Raw genomic sequence first — 20,439 nt, forward strand, 5'->3', positions numbered from 1 at the left:
TCCAGTTTATTTGCAGAAACTAGTTCATTTATCTTATACAATTTCTCCATGTTTTGAATATGATTGGTTGTGTCCCTTTGGTGTTACTATGTTCAGTCATGCTGCTTCCTGTACATTGGCATCAACAGTATCTGAAGACTTGATGATTACTTTCAGATTTGTGAAAGTATTTTGTGGTACTATGAACTTTGCACTATATCTAAAAGGCAAATAATACCTTCTGCTTTGTCAAGTTAAGGCCTCATCTGTGAGTTAAACTGTTTCTGACTGATTTATGTACTATAAAGTTGTTCTTAGGCTTTTATAGTGGCTTGTATAACTGTGAAAGCCATGAAGTGAGCATAAGTTTGGGTTCTTTAGAACTGTTAAGAGGTTTGGGAGAGGTGAGAAATAAAGGAGACTTTCTTATTTTGGTAGTATAGTTAGTAGATTTTCAGTTTGTTGTTGTTGTTCTGTGAATTGAGCTCAGAACTTTGCACTTGTCAGGCAGGCGCGTTAGTTAGCAGCTTTTCTATTGTCAATACTTGTAGTGTGAGAAGTGTATAATGGAAAAGTGTGTAGCAATTATATATATATGAAACATATTCTTTTGGGCTGGGGATTTAGCTTAGTGGTATAAGTGCCTGCCTGACTAGCCCGAGGTCTTAAGTTCGATCCCCAATAATCAATAAATAATCATCAATAAATACATCTTAAAATATAGAATTTTAAAGATTGCTGTGGCTGGCTAGTCAGATCTGGCTCTTCAAAATCATAGTATTGTAGACTGTTACCAGGTATATTATTGTATGGAACTACGTGGTGTAAATAAATAGAGAAATTGTGCTGCTTTTGTCTAGAATAAAACATACCAAAGGTTTCTGTAACGAGCAATTTGTTGTGTTTTCACTTCAAACAGGAGATTCGTACAGGATCTCTAAAACTTAGCTATTTCAGTTGCTCCAACCCAGAGTGAACTTGATTTGGCATTACTCAGCTACTATTCTTATTGTTACATATAAGCAGTTAAACTGACAATAGCGCCATGAAGGAGGACTTTTGATTTTTGCACAGTCTGTTTTCAAAACTGCTGTGCCTTTTAACCTTCCACTTAGACATGCTATCTTTTTATGGATTAAACTCTGTCCCTCCTGGCATCTCCCCATCCCAACCCCTTTATCTTGCCCTCTTCTTCAGAAATAAGAAATTGTCTGCCTGCATATTCATTAGTGTTTTGAGTTTATAATTATTTAAGTTGAAGAGTAGATTAAAGATGCTAAATTAAATTTGGTATCAAAGAAGTTGGTCTTTGACACACAGGCAGTAACAGATGGGAAAAAGACCAGAGACAGAAGCACTAGTTATTTTAGAGGACAGGTAAAATTCAATTAGGGGTTATTTATATCAGTTGAAGTAAAAAGGAAAGACAGATGTGAAATTAAAAAAACTTAATTATTATAGAACTTTGTGATTTTTGAGCCTGAGTGGTATTGATAAAACAATAGGCAAATCTAGGTTTTCCACCTTTGAAGTTTTTAGGTAACGAAATACTGTTAAAATCAAGGATTCTGAAACCAGACTTCTTGGGTTCAGATGTAAATTTTACTTATATCTTTCTGGTAAAATGATCTAATCCTCTGATGCCTCATATTCATCTGCAATTTGAGAATAATAGCACGGGGGATGATAGGTAACCTGCTCCCTAGAGTTGTGGTAATCATTCACTGATAAAATTTCATGTAATGTGTGTAGCATAATAAAACAAAGGAAGCACTTTATAGAGATACTAGCTCCTATATGAGAGAGAAAAACTTAAAGCTATTTGGTAGAAAAACTTAAAGCTGGTGATACACATTTGCTGCTCATAATTTTTTAGTGCCATTAGCAATATTTTGCAGCATTATCTATTTGCAACCCCTATTTTGCACATGAAATCAGAAGTGGATAATAAAGCTTGGAGAATGGACAAAGACCCATGACAAAGAATGTAGAATTTAAAAATTGTACTACAAACAACCCAGGATTATTCTGAATTTAGTACAGAGCATAGGTTTACCTTTGATAATTAGGTGGAGGCAGTATAGTGACTATTGGTTGTTTATCTGTATTGTAATGCTAGCCCTTACCTTTCTATAATGTAGTTCAAGTATCCTGTGAGACACAGGTCCTTTCTCTGGCTTTATTGAAGATGCTTCATCAGTCCAAAAGTGTAGTCTCTAGATCGTACTAGAAATATAAATTGTAGGACCCTTGGTCAGACCTTGTGCATTTGAAAGTTTGAAGCTAGAGTTTTCACTGAGATTACATTAAAATGTAAGTTATCTAATAAATAGTGTAAATGAATCATGCTTTCAAGAATGGAAAATTTTCCAGCCCTAGTGCTGGGGATAATTTTTGGACTCCAGATCATGTGCCACATCCAAAGGGATCACCTGTTGCTCAGCTAGTAGTCATTAAGAGGCATGTAGACCCTGCGTTGGCACATCTTGTCTTTGTAATAGCTTCTAAAGCACTGGCAAACACTTGAAAGTTTTTTGGTGCAGAAGCAAATAAGTTGAGTTTTGGGATTGTGACACTGAGTTTGTGATCTTTTATATGCAGGTTTAAAAATGTAATGAGTAAAACTTTGCTCATATCACAAATGATCCTAGGTTAAATTTTAGAAGTGGAGGGCCAAGCATTTATTTCAAGTGTCTGCCTGGTAAACACAAGGTTATGAGTTCAGTCCCCAATTCAAAAAAAAAAAAGTGTAGAAATGATTTTGGTCATGTGATATGAACAGTTTTTTGTTTTTTTTTGTTTTTTTTGGTACTGGGAATTGAACTGAGGACCTTGTGCTTAACAGGCAAGCATTTGAGGCACTGAGCTAAATCCCCAGCTTCATATGACAGTTTTGGTGTTTGATAAATATTATGTTTAATAGGTTACACTTTTTAGAAAGTTTTTGATTCAATAGGCCAAAAACTCCATCCTTTACATTTTTATTGCTTTGATTTACTAATGTACTTTCATAGTTTGTATTTTCCCATTTATATTTTTATATAAATCTTTAATCATTTTGTATGTCTTACTGAGTTGTTTGAAAAGATGTTTTGCATTTTAATTCCTATCTTTTCCTCTTAATTTGTATGTTTTTTGAAGTGTAGAATTTTAAAATTTCTGCAGTCATATCTATTAGTCTTTGTTGAATGCCATGAAAAAATTCCATTGGGATTTTAATTGGAATTTGATCAAGTTTACAATAACCCTTCGTAAAAATTTTTGGCTAACTTCCCAGACCTGAACTTGATTACTTTTATGAAATAGTATGAATAGGATATCCATTCTCCTTATAGCTACCTTCACCAGTATTCATTATTTAAAGTTTATTGAATGCTTACCATACACAAGGATACTGTTAAGTGTTAGGGATATATCAGCAAGTCAAATATACAAATGTCTATTGTTGGAATTTAACATTGCTGAAAGGAGTCAGTACACTAAATACTGTATGTTAAGTTATAAGTACTGTGGAGAACAATTAAAATGGTGTACAGCAAAATGGTGGTTATAGGGCAACAAGCGTAGCTGCAACTTTACTATTTTGTATTGGTTAGAGAGGGCTTCTCTAAGACCCCAAGAGAGTATGGAAGCAAGGCCGAAGGATGTTTGGAAGAAGAAAGCATCCAGGTTAAATCATTACAGCAGAGTGTGGAGGCTGAGGCAAAAGGAACATAGAGTTGAGGTAGCCTCGGTTATCGGATGATACCCTGTCTCAGTAAAATGAGTGAATGAATGAGCGAATGTCATCTTACAGTAGTGAAAAGAGGAATTTCTGGACTGGTTAAGATAGTCAAAAGTGGCTAGAATAAAGTAGCAGTTTAAGAATAGGCAAGAACTCTATGGGGAGGGTATGATCTGGTAAGATTTTTAAAATAGTCATTTTTATTTGCGTTTTGTTTTTTGAAGCTAGCAGTTCTGAGCTAGCAGCACCACTGAGAAGTCTTAATGCTGTTTACAGATTCAAACATGTTTACATAACTCAGATGATGAGAAATGGTCTGAGTTTGAAAGTGTTTTGAAAATTAGAACTAAAAGTTTTCTGACGGACTGAGAGAGATAGAGAAGAGATTGGAAGGTAAAATACCTTTAGGTTGAACAACTGAAAAAGTGTTGATTTTTAAACTGAGGGAAAGACTTACAAAAAATTTTGGAAAGGTGTAAGGCTTTTAAGTTTTTTGATACTTCTTTATATCTGGCTATGTTTGTGGCCTCTGATTCTGTGAACTCTTACTTCTGGTGGATTTTCTTGGTTTTTTTTTTTTTTTTTTTTTTTTTTTGGATTTTAAGCTAGTATTACCTAGAAAAGAAGGTCTTTGCAGGATGTTGCAGGTAAAATAGCTTGGTGGATTCCTTTTAGAGTCTAGCTTGTGTTTAGACTTGCTGATAGTATTTCATAGTGTTCAGATGTCCTGATCTGAGGAGAGATATTCTGTCTGATTATGTCACATTGTCTTTCTGTTAAAAGAAGAATTGATGCTTGGATACACTAATGCACTGTTGTCCTTCCTTGCTAGAAATCATCAGCTAATACCATGCCTTATTTTATCATCTGCTGTAGCCTCTTCACGTTGCCAGTTTTGTATCCTTGGGCAACAAGCACAATTTTACTTTTGTCTAACCTTCGCTGATGTGAAAAAAAATTTTTTTTCCAGTTTGCTGGGGTTATTGGCGACAGATGTCTTTCCTTTCTTTGGTTATTGAATCTGTATATGGTATTGTATATGATAACATTCTATATGTATATAATAGTGATTAGAGATATGTAGTTTTCCTCATGTGTTCCTTTTTTTGATATAACATCTGGTTATTAGCAATTTCTTAGGATATCAGAGATTAAGTAGTATTCTTAGAGAAACTTTAAAATTAATATTTTTGTAAGTTGAACTGCAAATTGGCTTTTTTTGGTGGGGGGTTCTTTTTAAGACAGGGTCTCTCTATGCAGTTCAGGCTGGCCTTGAACTCACTTTGTAGCCTAGGCTTGTCTCAAACTCGCAATTATTCTCCTTATTCTAGCCTCCCGGGTGCTGGGATTATAGGTGTGAGCCACCACGCCCAGCTTGGGTTTTACATTTTTTGTTTGGAGTTTTAAAAATCATTGTCTGTTCATTTAAATTAGGAACTTTTAATTTTATTTTACTGGGATTTAAGCTCAGGGACTCACATGTGCTAGGCAAGCACTCTACCACTGAGCTGTGTCCTCAGCCAAAAAATTCTTTTTAAAAGCCTAATAATGGTAATATGCTTACTCTTGCCCTCCCTGTGCCATTCACCTCCATTCTATCTTAAGCATGTTTTCCCATTTTATTTGCCCTTGTGTGTGTACATGTTTATTTTTTTTGACTTCCCTAAAGCCCCAGCAGCCTGAACCCTTTCTTTCCATTAGGAATGGAACCCAGAGGCTGTCATTGATATACACACACGCATGTATGAAGAAAGATAGGGCCTTGACAAGTTGCCCAAAGACAGCCTGTTATTAACACACACGCACATGCAAATGCACACAAGGCCTTGACAAGTTGCCCAGACTGGCCTGGAAAGTAGCTGAGAATACAGGTGTACCCCCGCCATGCTGGGCTCTAATCTATTTTAATATTTCTTGTATTTTAATAGAAAACATTCTTGTAGTTTGAACAGGGGTTTCAACTACATCTTTGTTTTCTTTGAAGACTATATGTACTGAAGTGTTTCTAATAAAATTAGTTACCAGATGTTTAGGTTTTGTGAGGTAGAAGGTTCTTTTTTTTTTTTTTGTCTTTTTCTTTTTTATTGGTACCGGGGATCGAACTCAGGACTGCCTGCTTGCAAGGCAGGCGCTTATGCTGCTGAGCTAAAACCCCAGCCAAGGTAGAAGCTTCTTACAGTTGAAAGTCATGTGTAAATCTCATTCTGCTGTGTCTTGACATGTCAGTTGGCTTTTGTTGGGTTCTGAGATCTCTCTCTGTCTTTCTTAAATTCTAAATTTAGTAACATGAGTTACAAAACTAACCAGAAAATGTGCTGTGAATGAAACTTTTCTATTGTAGTTTCCAACCCTGAATGCTTCTTTGCTTCAGCACATTGGTAAGCACTGTGGGGGATAACACTCTGCTGTGAATCTGTGGCATTTATCTGCTGGCTATAAGTTGCTTAAGCATTTTATGGTCACTCTCTGTAATGACCCTGAGAACTTTAAAAGATAAAAGTGGGCAGTGGGTATTTTACAGTTGGCTTAATTGTTTTTGCCTCATTGCAGAGATTGTGTCTGAGGACTTGTTGAGAGCCATTTGGTATTTTGTTTTGTTTGTAAACATACAGTTTTCCTTTGTGGGAGGTGTCCTGTAAATAACCTGCTTTATAGTCACAATGATGCAGTGAAGGTTTTGTTCTAAATTTAAAATCATAGGTAGTTCTCTGAAAAGCTACATGTGTTATCACATATACCTCTGATGTTATCTTTATATCTAAAATTTCCTGGGATTTTGTTTTCACTTCCTGGGGAACAATACAAAGAAAGTGGGGGAGGGCTTTATATAGAATTTGCTGCACTCTGTCTTTTTACTCTTTCCCATCTGCAGAAGAGAAACTGCTTATGTGCTTCAAAATAATTCTGCTTGATTTATAAAAACAGCTGAGTTCATAAAAGAAAATCAGACAAATCAATGATCTTTAGTATAGAATTCCAGCAAGGTAGACATAATCTAAACAGATGTTTAAGGAGTATCTAAATCAAAAAGAGAAAATAAAAAGAAAAAATTGTTTTAAACTTACTTGGATAGAACTTTTATTATTTAATTTATAACCTCTTGGTAATATTAATATTTCTGTTAAGATACTTTTGCAGTTGTGTGATGAACTTTGAGATTAACACTTTTGTTGGAAAACTATCCATTCAGTTACTGACACTCAACTCTGAAACAAGAGTTTCATTATTATTAACTACATACTATTTTCATTTTCGGTTTGTTATTTAGCTGATTCACCATTCCTTTTTCCTGTATTTATATTAATAATGTGTTTTGAGCTATAAATTAGAAGCCTTCTCCTTTGCTTACAAGATTGTATTGACATACTAGCATGGAGTTAGCTGGTTGCATTGACCATTGCTTATAATTTTAGCAATCGGAGGCTGAGGCACAGGGATTACAAGTTTGAGTCTAGCCTGAGAAATTTAATGACTTAGCAAAACCTTCTCAAAAAATAAGGGCTAATGATCTCAGTACCACTCAAACAAACACAAACCTCACTGTCACATACACATGCAGTCATAACTGAACTGTTTAGAAAAATAAACTGTCAGCAATGTGGGAGTCCTGCAGAAGGAATTTGAGCCTGTTAAGAACATCAAAAGAAAGATTTTCTAGTTTCACTTCAGCAAGTTTGGAAGTTTGTAGCCTTCTTTCATCTTAAGATATTTTGTTTTTTGACACAAGGTCTTGCTATGTAGTTCAGGCTGGCCCTGAACTTTGTAAGTAGCCCAGGCTGGCCTTGCAAACTTGCAGTGATCCTCTTGCCTCAGCCTCCCAAGTACAGGAACTACAGGTGTGTGCTACCATGCCCAACCATCTTCAGAATTTTTAAGAATTAAGATTATTTTGATATCCAGGTTTATTGAGGTAGATGTTCTAGTTTTAGTTGTTGAGTTGCTTAGGATCTACAGTATTTCCAAGCAAATTCTGGACCCAGCTCTCTTACTACGGAGCAAATTGATAAATACATTGGACATAGTTCATTAATTTAAAGATAAACAACTTCATAAAAGTTGGTAAGAGATAGTCCACTTTGACACCAGTTGATTTAGTTTATTTTTAATTAGTATACACCTTGTTTAGTAGAGGACTGTCTTAGGATGTGAGCAGTTTTCTTCTGATTATAAATGTGCTGCCTAGACACACAGTTGGGTAGAACTCCAGAACTGGAAGGAGCCTTGTGATAGAAAATTTAGTTTTGCATATGTGGAAACTTAAGGTCTGTGCAAAGTGTGGAATAAATGGGAGCTATTTATTTCCTTTGAAATGATGTATACATGTTGCATTTTGAGATGTTCATTGTATGTTTTCTGTTATTTATATAGTTACTACTTAAAGACTAGGTTCTCATTAGAGGAAAGATGTCAAATATGGTAGTAATGATCAAGCAGTCTTATTTTTGAGTAGTAAAATAGTTGATAGGTTTTGGATGACTTGATTCACAGTTACCAGTACCAATTCATTAAAATTAAAATGTAACTTAGAGTCATGTCTACCTGCCAGACAAAGGTTTACTTGAAGAACTTGATATAGAGATTGATTTGAGTTAGGACTCTAATTCACAAATTAAGGATGAGAGACTTGAACAGTGGCTTCAATGCCTGTTTAAGTACTACCTACAATAAGATACTATAAACACATTATGTGACTAAAATACTTGCAGTTTTGTCTGGATACTCACCAACTTGCATATGACTAACTGAAATAAAAGTAGCTTACCTTTACTGTATAATGCTTTATCTACTATATACTCAAATTAGTATCTCAAATAGACTGTCTGTCTGTCTGTCTGTCTCTCTCTCTCTCTCTATCTCTCTCTCTTTCTCAGTTTGGACCACAACTTGAAATTCTCCCTTGCTTTTGATCTGACTATGAAAGGACTGTAAGAATTTGGTGGCTTATTTAAATAACCTGCAAAATGTCAGAGTGCAGTGGAACAAAATAGAAAGATAAAGAAACCAGGGTATATTCCTGTAATCACAGCTACTTGGGAAACTGATGCAGGAAAATACAGTAGATTCAATGGAAAATTTAAGGAAACCCTATCTCAAAAAGGGATGGGGATGTTCCTTTGTATTAAAATGCCTCTGGGAGGCAAAAAGGGAAAGTAAGGAGGGATAGATTTGGGCAAAGTAAGGATTTTATGCCCATTAGTGTTTCATATAGATCAAGGCCCCTCAACCTCAACTGTATTGACATCTTTTTGTAGGGAACTGTCCTTTGTTTTGTTGATATTTAACAGCTTATCTGGCCTCTACCATCAAATACCAGTTAAGCCACCTCCCCCATTTTGTGACAACCAAAAATGTTTGCAGATATTTCCACATGTTCTTTTCAGAACGTAATCACCCCCAGTTACAAATCATGAGTAAAATCAAGTTTTAATTTCAGAAACAATGGAAATAAATACCTTTAAAGGGAGATCATCTTCTTAATGTAAAATTTCTTATCTTTAAGATGCTATGGCGTATGGTTAATTCCTGGTAGTTAGTGGACTATTTTTTGTCTTATGTATTCTTTGTATCTCCTTTAAGTTTTTTGTATTTAATATTATATGTTTGATTAACTTTAAAACTTTCTTTATTTTTACTTTTTCGTTTGTAAAAATGAATATTAAAATGCACAGGAATTAACACATTAATTACAAATTTTACATTTTAGGCCACAGTGGTAAGAAAAGCTTGGTGAATATTTTAGTTCTGCTCATACGTTAACTTTTTAAATACATTACAATATGAACATGAGAAAATACTGCTGGATGTGGTGTCACTTGCCTGTAGTTCAAGCACTTGTGAGGCAGAGGCAGAAGAATCATTGTGAGTTCGAGACCAGCCTGAACTGCATAGTGAGACTGTCTCAAAAAAGAAGAAAACAAAAATAAAAAATAGTACAAGATGTGTTTCACACACAGATCAGTTTCTGCCTCCTATTGTGAAGTAATGTTCTATGAAATTAAAGATGCATGTACAATCAAAAGGGGGGAGTGTTTGGTGGCAAACACTTTAAAAGATTGCCTCGTTGAGTTTTACAACAAAAATGATACCTTTTCCATTTGTGATAAAATATTTAAAACATTTGAAGGATGTTTAAAGAAAATAAACCTGAGGTTACTTGGGGTTTAGCTCAGCGCCATAAGCACTTGTCTAGCGAGCACGAGGTTGTAAGTTCGATTTCTGGTACCAAAAAAAAGAAAAAGGAAAAAACCTAAGTATTTGGTCTAATGCATCATCTACTAAAATTCACAGACATTAAGGGGATAAAGCTAAATTTTCTGTTATGGTTTATATCGGACAGGTCAAGGACCAGGCCTTCCTTTACAGGCTAAACCCCTGGCTGGAGTACTTCTTAACTAACTGAAGTTGTAGCATTATTTTTGAATGTGTTGAGCACTGATAGGAATTTTGGTTCTTTGATTTTTCAACAGCCACTGGATCGCAGTGGTATTAGCTGGCTAGGATTTGCTAACTTGGTTTTCATGGACACCATACTCTTCAAACAAGCTGTATTGTAATAGTTTGAAAATGAGGATGAAAGTGTTTTTGTTTTTGAATTGTATTACATACAGTTAGTCTTTGGGTCTTCTACAAAGATTTCTCTGATTGTCTAGAGATAGCCAGAAGCAAGTTCTTTCTATGGAATATTGGGAGAGACAAGGGAAAGGAAACACTTCTGAATCTTGTCAATACACTGCTTTTCTACTTTGTTTTAAGGAGCACTGGCCTAAGGTATTGGAGAATGGGAGGTATTAAAAAATACGGTGTTTTTCTTCTCAATTTTTAGTTGTGATGCTTTTAGGAATCTTCCAAGTTTACGTGATCCTTACAATAGGTACTATACTTTATATTATTGGTTGTGAACTTTGTCTCTTAGCTAAATGAAATGAGCCAGATGAAACAATGGCTAGTTTTAAATTTTAAGGTATGGTTTTTGGTGAATGGAAATACTGAGTTGTTTTAAGAATTTTATTTAGAGAGAAGGTCTGGTCTCACTGTGGTAGTTTAGTCCTTGAACTCACTATGTAGCCTAGGCTGGCCTTAAACTGATGGCAGTCCTCCTGCCTCAGACTCCCAAATGCTAGAGGTACAGGCATGCACCACCATGTCTGGTTTAAAGTACAATTTTTTTGGTGTGTGTCTGTGTGTACTGGGAATAGAACTCAAGACCTTGTGCTTGCCAGGGAGGGGCTGCACTGTTGATCTATATTCTTGGCTCCTTATTTCAGGAATTTTGAAGGAGAACTTATATCACATACAGAACTTGAATATTCTGAACACAGTTTGACTTTTGGAAGGTTCTTGAAATGATCCATACTCTATAAAAAGATAAAACTCTTTGATACCTGGTACCAAAATAAATACATAAATAAAAGATGAGCTATGTAGGAAAGTAAACAGAAACTGATTCATTCTGATATAACAATAATTTGAGTAACCTAGAGTGTCTCATTAACTTGTCATTTTGCTTTATTGTTGAAACGTGACAGTAGGGGCTGGGGATTTAGCTCAGCGGCATAAGCACCTGCCTTGCAAGCAGGTGGTCGTGAGTTCAATCCCCGGTACCAGTTAAAAAGAAAGAAACATGACAGTATTATTCATTTAAAAGACAGTAAGTAGACCAATTTTCCACATGTTCAAATTCTTTGTTGTACTTTATTTTTCTCTGCTAGAATACTTCACTGGGCTCCAAGCCATACCAGATCTTTCAGGCTTCAGTTGGATTTTTAATTTAATTTGTTTTGCTTTTAAAAAGGCAACCTGTTAGTTCAATCTGTCATTTCCTCTGGATTCCTGATATATAAAATACATGATAGTTAATGCCCATAAGGAGGCATGGTTAATAGAGTTGAAGACTCATCCTATGTATAGCATAACTTGGAAATATAGAACATTTTATAAATAACAAAATTAGAAGATCAAACTAAGCTCTTAAGAATTCACTTTTGAATTCTCCCTACTCACCCAGGACAACTGTAATCTCTGTTTCCATTTTCCCTACCTTCAAATAAATTGTCTTTTGTTAAAAAACAAAAACAAAAACACTAAGCTCTAAGAATACAGTGTTACCTCAGTTCCCAAACTTAATTTTTAATTTGTTCTTCAAATTTGGGAAACATGGCCAAGTTTATGTTTATGTGGGAAACATGACAGCAGCCATGTTTGTCACCAAATTGTTAGGAATTGAAAGTTTTTTTTTTTGTTTTTGTTTTTGTGGTTTTTTTTTTTTTTTTTGGTCTTTTTGAGACAGGGTCTCGCTGTGCAGTTCAGGCTGGCCTTGAGCTCACTATGTAGCCCAGGCTGGTCTCGAACTTGCAATGATACTCCTGCCTCAGCCTCCCAAGTGCTGGGATTACAGGTGTGAGCCACCACACCCGGCATGGAATTGAAAGTGTTAATGAACCAAGACACGACTAAAATAGCTTGTAAAATTCACCAGGAAAGACTTTCCCAAAGAGAGATGGCTTTAAAGATAAAAGATACTAAGGTTGGGAGTGTTTAAATAGTCTTAAACATGTAAAATGGAGTGTATGAGAAAGTTCAGATAATTTATCAGGTGACCTACAAAAAACTTAAGTTCTCAATCCATATCAAATAATGGTTTGTCTTATTTATAAATTATGATCTTTAAGGAAGTGGGATTATTGAGATACTTTAGAATTTTCAGGTAGTTTAGAGATAATTTATAAAGTTCAAAAGTGAGGCTATAAGTCTATAAAATCAGCAGTGTGAACAGTGCTCAAGGACAGTGCTTTTTTCTTACACAAATTTTAAGAAGGAAAACGTTTAATTTGTTACAAACTTGAGATGTGTTAACCAAGTGAACTAGGTTTATTTTGACTGTGCTTTAAACAAAATGCTGAGCCAGTCTGAAAACTTGAACAATAACTGCACTAAGAAATTATTGTCAGTTTTCTACATTTAGAAAATATGCATGTGTATATTTTAAAAGACCCTAGTTTTGGAGATACATACTGAAATATTTAGAGAGAATGATGTAATATTGGGGGTCAAGTTAAAAATAATCCATAGGGGGAACGGGTAGATGCGATAGGTGAGTTAGGATTGGCCAAAAGTTGATAGTTGAAGTTACGAGTTATATAAAAGTTCATTATCCTGGGGCTGGGGATTTAGCTCAGCGGCATAAGCGCCTGCCTTGTAAGCAGGCAGTCCTGAGTTCCATTTCCGGTACCGATAAAAAGGAAAAAAGACCAAAAAAAAAAAAAAAAAAAAAGTTCAATATCCTGCCGCTTATATTTGAAATGTTTCATTTAAAAAGGGTCAGATAAGCCAGCTGTGGTGGCGCGTGCACCTGTAATCCCAAAACCTGAGAGGCTGAGGCAGGAGGAAAGTGAGCTCAAGGGCATCCTGAACTGCATAGTGAGATTGTCTCAAATAGACAATAAGTAAATAAAAAGTAAAAAGGGTCGGATAAAAATGGCACAGGGAAGGTCAGGATTCCTTAGCATTGTTCTAGAAAATTTGCCGTGGATTACAAGGTCTTTTGTGATCTTGCCTTCCGTATCTTTTACCAGTGTCAACCTGAGGGCGATTCTTGCCTTGCTGTTCATTTTGCTCTAGCCATGCAGCCATTATATAGTACTTGCCATAGACATATCACAGCGCCCCCCTTCTATCCCTTAGCTTGTTCTCTAGTCCTATTCCTAGCTGCTACCAGTTTCAATGCTTTGAACTCAGTTGAAGTATTTATGTCACAGAGAATGCCTTCTATATTCCTCAATTTGATGTCACAATTAGGATGTTTTTCTCTTACAGTTTATGTGATTATGTGTTTATTAACCATCCTTTTCCACTAAAACCTAAAAATTGCAGAGCCACAATACTTTTAGATTGTGTTCCTAGCACTTAACTGTTGATAAATAATTGCTTAAATATTTCAAGTGAGAAGGAGAGGAGAGTCCACAGTGGGAGTTACATTTTTTTTACTTGAATAATTACCAAAATATACAAATCTCATTTCAATATCAGAAATAACCTAATTTAAGCAAGAGGGCAAAAAGATGAAATGATCAGTCTCAAGAGTTTTATCAAGATGAATTAGCAGTTTAGAAGCAGGTCTGATGCATTTACTTCTTGCTGCCACAAACTTCTCTAGAAAGGTAATGTAACCTAGTTAGTGTGCAGATGAGAATAAGCGAGGAGAAGGTACTATATATTATTCCCTCCACCCCAACCCCATGGTACTTATTGTACAAAATGAAGGCTATTTTAATGTGAGATAGTATGCTGTATCTTTTTTTTTGTCTCTGTAAATTTAGGGGTGGAGTAATGCTACTGAAGTTGTGGTTGATAATATGATATGTATTTTAGTGGATTATTTTGGTTTGTATCATTCAAGGTTGACTTTTCAGATGACTGTAATGCCCAAGGTTCAAGAAATTTTCTAAAATAAGGCCTGTTGCTTATATTTCTTGAATTTTCCTCTTACAAGATTTAGTTTTGCTGGGCGTGATGGTACATGTCTATAATCCCAGTACTTGGGAAGCTGAGGCAAAAGTGTTTTGGGGAGTTCGAGACCAATGTGAGCTACAAAATGAACTCAAGGTCAGACTGACCTGCATAGTGAGACACTGTCTCAAAAAGGGAAGGAAAAAAAAAGATGTAGTTTTATTGTTATATCACCTTTATTTCTCTCCTGGTTTATACCTTTAGTAATATGAAATTGAAATTCAAAGTTACATTTATTTAATTGTTGGTGTTATCAAATACATACATTGTGTATTGTAATTTAGGATCAAGTCATTTTGTGACATGATATTGTCTTATATGACAGATAATGTTGATTATTTCTGAAGGTCAGTTTACAAATTTAGGATAATAAAAAGTAAATAAAAGCAAGAATTTGATATGGCCCTACTCTCTTCCTCTGTTTCATGCTGCTCTTAATTTCAAGATTTCCTATTTATGTTTCCTGGTGAACTCTTACTCTGGATACTAGGAATCTGGCAGCTCTGGTTATGCATGTTCTGAGACACTTTCTGTGCATTTGATTTTATAAGTCATGTACAACCTGGAGATTTTAGAATTCAGGTGTCTCTGGCTTTGTTGCACAATTGGAACCAACACATGTATAATCCTTTCTGAAGTACTTAAAAACAGCATAGCACTGTTTTTAATTGTAGGTTTTAGTGTGAACATTTTACTTTTGAGTTTGTTTGTAGAATCTTCACATCCTTAAAAGCAAAGAACTAGTAATAGGATTGCAATCAGAATTAAAAATGGAATTAGCACCATTCAGGTCTTTATGGCATGTTTGTTGTTGCTTGAAGGGAAAAGGACTGTAGTGTAATCTGCCCTCTCTTTGTCAAACTTGTGATTTTCCTGCCCCAGTCTCCCAGAGCACTCGGATTATAGGCAGGTGCCGTCATACCTGGCCTTATTGTTACTTCAGGTAAATCAGTAGCTTTGTTGCAGTACCTGTGAGAAAACAGAGCTGCTGTATCTACCACTGCTATCAGTGGCAGTGCTGTAGACACTGAAGACAGGGTTTATAAAGTACAAAAAACTGTTTTTAAGGAGCGCAAAGAATTGATGTATTTGGATTTTTACTCGTTAGCAGAAATTACATTCCTTACCACTTTTAGCGAAATTAATGGCAGTCATCTCTGAGCTAAGTAATTCAGAATATTTCTTGTGAAAAGATTCTACATTAACACCTTTGAGGATTTAATGTGTCAATCCTTCCAAAATAGAAGTAGCCTGGGTCTCCCATTTAAAAGAGGTTAAATTTCCTTACATAAAAATCTCTATGGTGATCTGTCTTTGGTTTTCTAGTGAACCATTTCATCAACAATACCTTTGAGGTAATTTAAAGAGGCAAAATAATATCAAAAAAGCTAAAAAAAAAAAAGATTAATTCCTTGAATTGTTTGCCACATTAGCCAGCATGTAAGCCAAACCTTAAATTTTTAAGGAAAAAGTACTTTGCACCATAAGGTTTCAGAAAGTTTATAAAGAGCTGTTTTGGTTTTTTTTTTTTTTAAAGAGAAAATTATTTTCTGCTTAAGTAAATACAGCAAATATTCTTTATACTTGAATTTGAGTGTCCTGAATCCCAGATACTATGGTGATATTCTAATAATCATATAAAAGGAACTGTTCAGGGGCTGGGGATTTAGCTCAGCAGCATAAGCACCTGCCTTCCAAGCAGGCAGTTGTGAGTTCGATCTCTGGTACTGATAAAAACGAAAAAGACAAAAGAAAAAAAAAAAAAAAGGAACTGTTCAAATTCACATACTTAAGTAACAACAACAAAAGAAATCTTTATGCAACAAGTATTTCTGACAGAAACCAGCACTGACACATAGCTGTCAACATTAAAATTTACTATTTATGCCATATCACAAAAGCAAATATTGGTAGTATTTTATTGTATTGTGGTGAATGAATAAAAAGTTCAATAGTGCAAACTTTTAACAAATCTTTGCATAGTGTGTTCAGCCAAAGCAATTTGACCAGTAAAGAACTATATAAAAGTCAAGAGTCAAATAGTATTCTCACATCTTAACCACAATACATGTAAGCAAATATTTTGGTAAAAATCAAGTCACGGAACACAGATTGAACCCAGGGTCTTTACATTGAACTGTCCTAGCCATATTTAATTTCTTATTTTGAGACATAGTCTCGATAACATTAACTAGACTGGGTTCAATTTTGTAATCCTCTTGCCTTGTTTCCCCAGAGTGCTAGGATTATAGTCAGGTGCTACCAGCCCTATGTTGTTTCATTAATTGTTCTGTACAACCGTGTTCCCAATGTTCTATCCGTGCCTGCTATTTATGAGCTGTAAATTATCAGAGTGATACAGTTACATTTTAAATATTACAGGGGAGTCTGCCTTTACTTTTGACAGACTTTCTGCCTTGTTTTTGTTAAGGAAAAAGTAAATTGAGGGCCTCTTATTCTTGTAATAATATTTGGTGTTCAGCTCTATCGATAGATATAATATTACAGCTCCCCACTTGTTAATTACACAGTTAATTAATACTTTCAGACTTGTTAACTACACTCTGCTTATTTTTGCTGACAACTCAGTCTTCTGTGCACATTGCTGCTGTGTTAGAAAATACTTTATGGACTCTGGGTGGGATTTTCCATTTTACATTACAGTCAGTTTAAACAGCATTATAGAATAGCAACAGTATGACAGTTTTTTACTGGAAAACTTCTTTAATTCCAACTGTTATGTAACAGTTGTGTTTATAGAGTAAAACCCATCCTGGTGTTGCTAGTAGTAAGTAGTAGTTCTTTATTGTAATGTTTATGTGTATGAGTTCACTGACCAGTCTTTAAAAAGTATCACCAAAAGGCTCAGTTTGTATTTTATTTAGAAGAACACTTGGAGAGTTGTAAGAATGAATATCACAGAAAAATGTATGTATCAAAATTCTTGTAAGCTAAAATATTTAGTTTCTGTTTGACTTTCAGAGTTTATGATTTTTATTCCCACCCACACAAGAAAGAGATAAAAATTATTTTGTTTAAAATGTCTAAACTCCGTTTCAACAGCAAGTTTTCATCTTGTCAGTTTATGTTAGTACTTGCTGTTCTGGAGGTGGTGAGACCGTTTATGAGCCTAATTGAGGATCACTTTGGAGAAGAAGACAAGGAGGTTTGCCGGAATTATTTTTCACTTGTTTTGGTTTCCATAAATGAGATGGGGGAGGGCAATATTTACTGACAGTCTTTGAAAGAAATTTGTGAGACAACTGTCATTAAGTGGATATTGTTTTAATTTTATTATCACCTATTGACTTTGGTTGTTGTATTTTGCAGTATTTGGCTTCCCTTTGAATTATTGTCTCTTTGAAGACTGGATTTGAAGAAAAAGGGAAGCTTCTTAAACATACGAGTGACAGAAGCATGCTTTTAATTCATTGGGGGTTCATTAGGAAACGTGTAATTGACCAGTGCTGGGAAGAGTAGCCTAGCAGTGATAGAGTAGGCTTGGTGGGCTTTAGAAATGATGAAAGGAACCTATTAAACCAAGAGATGTGGAATAGGCAAGTGGTAAGCCTTGAAGAGTAGTGAAAGTTAGAATTCGGAGGTTAACTAGTTTTGTCTATTTTAGAAGGGAGGGGAACATCCCTAGGTTATTATTTGTCTCTGGAGGACTGATTTTCTTGAATTTGGGTTAGACTAGACCTGCCACCATTGTTGAAGCATATAATTATTTTAAGTGTATCTTTTTATCTTGTACTGATTTCCTCAAGATTAGGGAAGTAAAGTTGCCTTTTTAAAAAAAAAAGGATAATTAGATAATACTTTATCAATAGTTGATTTGAATGGCTGATGTTTGGACAATACAGCAACTGATGTTTAGACAATACTTACTTGGACAATAAGTCTTGTGGTATGATTAAGCATTAAGTCATTTCTAACTGTACTTAACTGTGGCAAGATTTGTTACTTTTTATTATTGATGTAACTGTATTTTTCCCTGTTGATGGGCAGTGTTAAAGATTTACATATAATCACTTAAATTTTTTAAGCCCAACACAGTGATATATACTTATAGTCCTAGCACTTGGGAGGGTGAGGTAGGAGGATTGCCCCCCGAGTTCGTGTCTACCCCGAGGCTACATAGTGAGTTCAAAAGCGGTCTGAATTAATACCAAGACCTTGCTCAAAAAAATATTTTAAAAAAATATCCTAATTGAAAGTGAGGCTAAGGGCAGTATGACTTTGTTAAATGAAATATTTCGATTACAAAATGTATACAGATTTTAGCAGGTACAGGTATTCCCCTTAATAAAGAGCATTAAATGTTCCCAGGTTTTTCTCAGATTTTTAAGAGAAATCAAACACTGCATTGCAAGCAGAGCTAAAATCCAACTTTGCTGTTTCCCTTAGATCCAGAGCCCCCTGATTGTGAATTTATCTGTTCTGTGTGTATTTTTCATACATTTATTGCTTATATTGTAATAATTCTTATTTATTCTTTTTCATTTTCATATTCCATTGTTGAGAGGAGTCATATTTAGATATGTATACTAATTAAATTGCTAAACAGTATTTCATTAAATTTGTTTACTATTTGTGTGTACTCGTAATAGTGCTTAATTTACTTTTGTGATCTTTTTTCATTGAATATTGTCTTCTGAGATGTCATTTTGATGTACAGAGTTAATTTGCTTAACTCTTTATAGATATAGTATAATTTTTAGTCAATTATAAATTCTGCGGTGAATCTGTTTGCTCATTATAAGAGTTACAGTCTCAGAAGTGGAGTTCCATGATGATTAAATAACTATTAACACCAGTGTGCAAATTGCTGTTACCTTACTAAACTCTATTTTAAAACTTTTGAGTTTTTTGTGTCTAGATTGAAAATTGAAAATAAATTTATTTTAAAATTTGTTTTAAATTTAAAAATAAATATAACACCAAAGAACATACTATAGAGAATTTCATTGGGATTTCTTTGAATATAAGATATGTGAAAATTGATCATACTAAAAAATTTTCCTCTTGACAGTTTCTGGATGTTGATCCTTGCTAAATTCTTGATTAGCTTTAAGAAAAATTAGCTTTAAGAATATCTATAACAACTCTTACATTTTTTATATAATTTGTACTTTATATGTGTTTATTTTATTTTAGTTTTTAGCATTTATTTATTTACAGACAGGATCTCACTATGTAGTGCAACCTGCCCTTAAACTCACTTATGTAGCCCAGACTTCAAACTCATGAGCTTCCTGCCTTGGCTTCTCTAGTGCTGGTATCATAGGTGTGCACTACCGTCCTTGGCTAAGTGTTCTGTTTGTTTTTGTTTTGTTTTTTAAACATAGAAAATACTTGCAGCTTCTAAGAAACTAAAGCAATGTTCTAGGACTATGGTAGCAGAAGGTGGTTCCTTTTAATTTGGAGGGATTTTGTCCAGTGGGTTGTGTGTGTCTGTCTGAACATACATCTTGATTTGTTCACTGTAAGACTACATTATTTCACAGACCTAGATACTGTTGATTTTTGTATAGTTTTATGTAACGCAAAGACATGAGTTTTAAATAAATTAGGACATAATAGCAATTTAGTCTACATTAGGTCCTGTAGAAGTTAAAAACTACCCACCTAGCCCCTTATCCCCACTTGGTGCATGTTACTGCTACTCTTGAGTTTCACTCAGTTTGTTTCCTTTTAGGAAACGCAGGTCAGAATGGAAATGGGCTGCAGATCGAGCAGCTATTGTCAGCCGTTGGAACTGGCTTCAGGCTCATGTTTCTGACTTGGAGTATCGAATTCGTCAGCAAACAGATATTTACAAACAGATACGTGCAAATAAGGTAAGGGATAAGTGTCTGGTATATTTCATCCCATTTAAAACTTAACATCACTTTTTTCCCCACTTCCTTCTACCTTTTAGTAGCTCTTACTACCTACATCAAGATAAATGGTTTGATAATCTGGTCCAGTGCTTTGAGCCTGATACTGCTTAGTGTGATTCAGAAAACACTGTTAGACTATAATGTTTAGTTGAAATGTGTTTAGAAGAAAACATTGTGACTATTTGGGGTAATAAGAAACGCAAGAAAAAGACAAATGTAAGCCAGTGACTCTATTTGTCACATTGTATTTATGGAAATATGATGTTTTATAGATGATGTCTACATTCTTTTTTTGATTAGATATCTACCTGTTCTACTGCTAAACTTTTGTTTTCTTGAGGAAGAATA

The 20,439-nt window shown here is 34.8% G+C and overlaps 1 protein-coding gene across 4 annotated transcripts in view; it reads left to right on the forward strand.

The window, feature by feature from the left end:
* The window catches only part of Kansl1 (KAT8 regulatory NSL complex subunit 1), a 176,222-nt gene that overhangs the window by 96,980 nt on the left and 58,803 nt on the right, over positions 1–20,439 (forward strand). For all 4 annotated transcript variants that reach the window (XM_023563369.2, XM_003465917.5, XM_023563368.2 and 1 more), the window contains one exon: positions 19,908–20,049. In XM_023563369.2, the coding sequence (XP_023419137.1) occupies positions 19,908–20,049 (142 nt within the window). The remainder of the gene's footprint in view (positions 1–19,907; positions 20,050–20,439) is intronic.

This window comes from Cavia porcellus, unplaced genomic scaffold (assembly GCF_034190915.1).
Source record: "Cavia porcellus strain 051 isolate PalLab524CR breed Dunkin Hartley unplaced genomic scaffold, mCavPor4.1 scaffold_32, whole genome shotgun sequence".
Taxonomy (NCBI): domain Eukaryota; kingdom Metazoa; phylum Chordata; class Mammalia; order Rodentia; family Caviidae; genus Cavia; species Cavia porcellus.